Source organism: Aphelocoma coerulescens (genome assembly GCF_041296385.1).
Source record: "Aphelocoma coerulescens isolate FSJ_1873_10779 chromosome Z unlocalized genomic scaffold, UR_Acoe_1.0 ChrZ_unloc_scaf_3, whole genome shotgun sequence".
Classification (NCBI taxonomy): domain Eukaryota; kingdom Metazoa; phylum Chordata; class Aves; order Passeriformes; family Corvidae; genus Aphelocoma; species Aphelocoma coerulescens.
The window spans coordinates 375,163-381,486 of NW_027184088.1; the positions used below are offsets into that span (position 1 = coordinate 375,163).

A 6,324-nucleotide genomic window follows, 5' to 3' on the forward strand; every position below is an offset into this window, starting at 1 on the left:
CTGCTTCTTGGACATGATAGAAAATATTACAGTCACGCAAAATTCAGTGGAAAAGACACTGCTGAGATCGAAGCTTCCGATGAAATGCATTGACATCTGTGAGTTTTAATTTGGGGTCCAGAAGTTTCTTGAGTTTAAAAAGAACCAAACTGTGTCAGAAAAGCTTTTTCTGCAAGGGATAAAATTGCCTGAGGCATTGGAACACAGAATTTCTGATTCCATCTCAGGTTATATACGTGACCCTGACAAGTAATTCTGTTGTCATGTACAACAATAGCAGAGGTTTTAATATTCCAAAGAAATAAACAGTTCAAACTGAATCAGGGGGATGGGGAAGCAGAGATTAAACGATTTACTAAGAATTGGTTTGTTAGAAGCAATGCATACCGCTTGCCCAACACTTATTGTGCCTACCAAAGCAGGATGAGAAGATAGGAGACTATTGATAAAGGGAAGGAATCTTAACCAAAGATCCTGTTTTTAACCTAAAGCTAACTCAGACCAGTCTTGAAGTTTGGACTTAGCCCAGGGATATAAAGAGCATGCGCAGGGAGGAAAGGTGAAAAGTTCAGCATGAGGAAGACCCTTTACTTCATCTGAGGAAGACTCCTATTTCACCCTGGAGACCCCTGCCCACGACCACCAGACAACACTGCGCAAGCGCAAGGCGGATGTAAATGACTTTTGGGCTCATTGTAATACGAGGCGAGGCTGGGCGGGGCTGGGCAATGAATATGTATAGGTGTATTGGGAAACTCAATGAATATGGGACTTGTAACCCGATAAATACCAGGCTGAATGCAGCTGTAGGTAGCATGACTTTGGAGGAATTATCCCCCACGCGTCCCAGAGCTGGAATAAATGTACCTACTTTACTCCTTATTCCGGTAGTGGAGTCTTTCCCGCTCATCAAAACCATGGAGCTCAGTAAAATCTTTTGAGATTCTGAAAGAGGAACTTACTTGCTTTATCTCTTGATGAACTGGTGTCCTCAGGGGTGAAACATCCCCAATATGAGGAAATGCTCAGTGTGCCTGAAATCATGGATTCCTAGAGTGGGTTGTGGATGGAAGGGACCTTGAAGACCAGCCCAGGACAGGGTTGGTTTTCTGGGCTGCAACTGCAGCATTGTAGAACCTGGTGAGATTGCCATGGCTCCCCTTGTTGAGCTTGTCCAGGCCCCTCTGGATGGCATCTGATCCCTCAGGTGTGTCAACCACAGCAGCCAGCCTGGTGTCATCTGCGTATTTTTTCCTGGGTTTGGGGATTTTTTGCCCCCGGAGCCCTTTCCAGAGGTGCAGGAAAAGCTCCTGCAGCCACAACCATGGAAGAGCTTTGGGAAAAGTGTGTGTCCCATTGCTCTCCGTTAGTCAGAATTGTTGTGAAGAAACATAACATATGGAGCTGTTGTATAGGAAGAGTTTTCAGGCATTATTCCTCCTCAAATTATTTTTGTTCCAAACCCAAAGGAAGAGTAGGTTCACTGCTAATGCAGTGTTATGTTTGCTAGTAGTGTCATATTAGTTAGTATCAGTATTGGTTAAAAATACTGCAGCAGTATTTCTGAGGAAGGCTAGGGAGTAGATAAATTTCATTTTCAGTTTTTGTGAAGAAGTGCAAACAACTCTCGCTCTGCACACACGCCTTCCCAGTGAAGTGTTCATAGCCAGCAGAGGTGTCAGCAGTCTGTGCAACAGCTCTGCCTGGCAGCAGCCAGAAATACAGCACTGGGCTGTTGGGCATTCTTAGAAAGGAGCAGGGAACGCAGCACAAAACACGATTAGGCTGCTCCATGAATCTCTGGTGCTGTTTTGGATATCATTTGCCATTCTTTCCCAACGCACAGGCAAGGTTCTAGTAGAATTACAAAGGCAACACCAGAGCACTGCAAACATTTGGGAGGAGGAAACCATGGTGGGAAAAAAGCTCAGCCCTCCCTGAAGATGCCTGACTGGAACTTTGGACTGTGAGTTAAGCCGCCTAGGTAAGATAAAGGGAACACTACTGTTCAATCATTTCAGGTCTAGGGAGAAGGAAATAAGGCTGAGGGAAAAGAATGCATCTGAAGAAAGCCAGAGGCAGCAGAAAATCATCCTGGCTGGCTTTAGGGTGGGGGCAGCCACAGCACACAGAGGCCAGGTTTGCACAGACGAAGGAGGCAGGAGGAGAGTTTTGGGTGTGTGGTGTAACCTCTGGTGAGAGGCAGAGAACAGCTGTCCTCCCTTACACCAACCAGCCCAGCTGTGGAACCCCCAAGCGCAGGAAGGCCACACCCACAGGACATTCCCGTGAGGGGCAGCTGAGGGGGTGTGAGAATCCATCAAACACCCCCCGAAGTGCTGCCCAGAGGCCTTGCACCACAGGACTGCATGGGATGCAAAGTGATGCTGCAGATCCAGGGTCTGGTGCAAGAGACTCTGTCCAACTGCCCCTCCCCTTCCCTGGGGAGGTACCTGGGCATTCCCAGCTGGCCTGAAATCCATTAATCCATTGCATTCTGTGTTTTTTGGGGGATTCTGACCACCAGCTGGAGAGGATCATCGGGACGCTGGTGGGATCTACAGAGTGCTGATATCTTCTACTTAATCTGTCAGTCGCTATCTTTCTGTCTTGCCACCTCTTTTCTATTTCTTTCTCTTCCTTTCTCTCATATATTTAGTATTAAATAAAATCCATACTATTGAATTTGGCAAATGGTCTCATTTGCACCTTAATTTGGGCAGACACATTTCTAATACTTTTAATCCCCATCCTCGGCCAAGGGCCCCCGGAGCCCCAGGGCTGCAGGAAAAGCTCCTGCAGCCATGGCCATGGAAGAGCTTCTGGAATAGTTTATAGCCCATTGCTCTCTGGTTTTGTTAGTCAGAATTGTTATGTCTCACCATGGAGCTGTAAAGGAACAAATTTTCACGGATTATTCCTCTTCAAATTAATTTTGTTCTAAAGAATAATGAAAAGAAAGAGGAGGTTCACTGCTGGTGCCGAGTTCTGTCTGCAACTACTCTAATATTAGTTAGTAAATTGGGGGAAGCAACAAGAGCAGTGCAGCAAGCACTTCATTAAATAAAAGGTAGAACGCCACCTAAAAGATCCCACGTTGATGTAGTTACACAGCTTGGGTTTGCCCAGGAAGTTTGTGGTGTTTTCTTTCCTGGGAACACCAGCACCTCCCTACTGAAGGTCAGAAAGAGTCTGGGAGCAGGGGAGCTGCCGGCAGATTTAAATCAACATGCAATGATAATTTTTCACTCAGGCTCTGACACCTTTGTGATAGAGACAAGAGGCTTTTCCTTCCTTTTAATTATAGGCCTGTAGTGGGCCCAATTTTGTCCTTTTTTTTATAGGAACCCCCCTACAGATGAGATGGAGCTGTGTGAGAATCGATGAAATTTTTAATTGCCACCGTAATTGACAGTATTGACAATTTACTAATATTTGTGACTTGTCTGTATTCTCATCACAAGTGACTTGTTGGGAGACTGAATATTAGTCAAAGCATTTAATTTTATTTTGATTATGGAAAAAACAGTTATAGGAAAAGCTCCCTGGCACACACAGTGCTGCTGGCAGAGCTGGCTGCTGCCTACTCAAGGCTCAGGTAGGCACCTGAGCTGCCCTGCTGCACTGCCAGAGCCATCTCAAGGCTGATCTGCAGGCCAGAGGTGCTGGTCAGCTGGAACCTGCAGGAGCTGCCGCAGGGCAGTGCCGGGAGCTGGCAGTGCAGGGAGTGGGGCAAAAGCAGCCAGGCCGATGGCACCAACGTTTGGAGCCAGCAGGAGACTTTCTCCACGTCCAAGTAGGAGCCTGTGCAGAGGGTGTCCAGCAGGTACCAGCGCTGATCCCTCTGCAGCTGGCCACCAGAGGCATGGAGAAAGCACCTCTGCCCCAGCAGCTGCTCGCCGGAGCACAGGCACTCCAGAGCCACCGGGACGCGCCCGGCTGGCGGCTGCTTTGTGCTGTCCACATTGAAGGAGTGGCCGGCGGGTGGCCGCAGGACGACCAGTGGGCAGTAGACGGTGCTGTTTTCCTGGACGCTCCAGGCTTCAGAGCTGGTGTCCATCCCGGTGGCTGGGTGCAACTCCGGCATGAAGTTCCTCCTGGAGAGCACTCGGCAGACACCGAGGAGGTCCTCCAGCAGCTCCTTCAGCACCTCCAAGCTGGGCGGGTCCGGCTGCAGAATCACAGAATGACGCAACAGTTGGGCTTAGGAGTGACCTTTGAAGGCCATCCAGTCTGACCCCGCAGCCATGAGCAGGGACACTCTCAGCTAGACCAGGTTGCTGACAGCCCACTCCAGCCTTATCCTGGATGTGCCCATTGGTGATGGGGTGGGCACAGCCAAAGTGCTGCCACCACTGTCTGCACCCTTGACCTTCTCGTCCTGCTCACTGACCTTCTCCTGGCTGCCGACCTTCTCCAGGCTATTGGATCTCTCCTGCTCACTGCAGCTGGCAGAGCCACGCTTTCTTCTCCTCAGCAGCCAGCAGCCCACAGCAGGCAGAACCAGAACCAGGGCTGCTACAATGGTCCAAAACAGCCACTGCTGCTGCAGTGCTGAAGGGAGCAGGGTTTCCATGGTGCCCCTGCTCCCCTCAATCTCCTGCAGGAGCCGAGTCATCTCTTGGTGCAGGTATTCCTCACGCTCCTGCATCCGCTTGACTGCATCTTCATCGACGTGAACCTGCACCTTCAGCCCAGTGTGGGTGGCTAACAGGGCCAGGATGAAGGCAAGCGTGGGAGACATGGCCTGGTGGGAGAAAGGGGGCTCAGCAGGTGTGGCTGGGAGGGAGCAGGGGGCTGGGGGCACCTGGAACGTCCCCAGAGCCTCTCTGGTCCCCTGCCACGCTGAAAGCCCCAAGCCCCTCTTCCCCCAGCTCTGGGGACAGAGCCCTGCCCTGAGGGTCCCAGCTCTCACTCTGGGTTTAAACCCCCCTGGGTATCTCTGCCAGCCCCCATCCAGCCCAGTGCTCCCTCTGCATGTGCCCTCACTGGCTGCCCAAATCCAACTGCCCACTGATGGCCCTGGACACAGGTGCCAGTGTGACCTGTCCTCTGTGAAGTCACAGCCAGCAGGACCATGTCACTTGGCTGCCAAGCTGGCCATGCCCCTGCTCACAGCTCCCATTGTGACCCATCCCCTGGCATGTCACAGCCCCCAGAGCCACACCTCCCAGCCCACAAGCCCCGGCCTTCGTCCCCACTGCCGGGCTCAGCGGCTCCTGGGCATCCTCACCCTGAGTGCAAACCCAGCCACAGGAGCCCGCCATGGCGCTCGGCATCAAGGCTGCAGACACCCTAAAGGCATCATGGAAAGGCACACGGGGACTGTAGGTGGATGTTCCAGTGCTGACCACCCCTGCCTGCCCTCCACGGGAACCTGAACCTCACCTGCTGCACCTTGAGGACGTTTCCTCTCCTCCTGTCCTTTGTCTCTTGGGAGAAGAGATCGATCCTCACCTGGCTGCAGCCTCTTGTCAGAGAGTTGTAGCATTTGGCTGCAGCAGCCAGCAGCAAAGGCCAGGGCAAATCCACGCCTTCTGAGTGTTACAGATTTCTGTGCAGTGCCCCACTGCTCTCTGGTGCAATGTCACTGCCATGCTCCTGGGGACAATGGGGATGTTCTGCTCTGGGCATTTCTTGGTTTTTTATCTTCACAAACTCTGCACACTTAGATTTGAGATTGCTGAGCTTCATTCTTGGCACCATATGTCATTCTGTGCCTGACACTCCAGTGGTTCCAGTCTTTAGGCAGTCCCCACCCAACCTGAGGTAAAGCATAGGAATGGTACATTCCTGGGAAAAACACTCGCTCTTGCCCCCTAAAGTCCCTCAAATCTGGGCTTATTTACAGTGAAAAGTTTCTTAAAACTCAGAATTATCTTATTTAAGAAAAGAAGAAATAAGAAGAAAATTAAGCCCAATGAAGGAACCATCTTGTAAAATTAAATTTCAAGTACCTCCAACTCTTGAGATGTCACTTTCTGTGAAATTCTACTTCTACCGCCATGAACAAATAGTAACAGCCACAGGCCAACTCTTGCCACATTTCGCAGTGTGGCACATCCACCACACTGTCCTGTGGGACATTCTGAGTCTCCTTCACCAATTCCTAAGCGATCTGAGAATTAAGCACTACAGTTTTGAATCCCATTTCTCAGCAAGTTTGGTATTCTGCCTGCCAGCCGACTGAGTCAGACAGTGTGTGGGTTCGATTCAGCTGAACAGCAGTCCCTGCTGCCATAGTGGATAGCTGCCTTTGTAGGTCTTGACTGGCATGATCTTGATAATGCAGCCTCATTTGACACCACACATCTGCACTGCATT

General features: G+C 50.6%; 1 protein-coding gene across 1 annotated transcript; it reads right to left on the minus strand.

Annotated features, from left to right (window-relative positions):
* Positions 1-3,583: 3,583 nt before the first annotated feature.
* On the minus strand, positions 3,584-4,744 carry LOC138103977 (inositol 1,4,5-trisphosphate receptor-interacting protein-like 1). The gene is made up of 2 exons (XM_069002654.1): positions 4,286-4,744; positions 3,584-4,171 (listed from the first exon to the last, which is right to left on the minus strand). Exons 1-2 carry the CDS (start codon positions 4,742-4,744, stop codon positions 3,584-3,586), a joined length of 1,047 nt encoding a protein of 348 aa, XP_068858755.1.
* Positions 4,745-6,324: the final 1,580 nt, after the last annotated feature.

Excerpts from the sequence above, each read along its gene's own strand:
- LOC138103977 (XM_069002654.1), bottom strand. The coding sequence starts at position 4,744 with ATGTCTCCCACGCTTGCCTTCATCCTGGCCCTGTTAGCCACCCACACT. Across the intron at positions 4,172-4,285 it reads GGATAAGGCTGGAGTGGGCT|CCGGACCCGCCCAGCTTGGA; the intron begins GTCAGCAACCTG and ends GTGATTCTGCAG.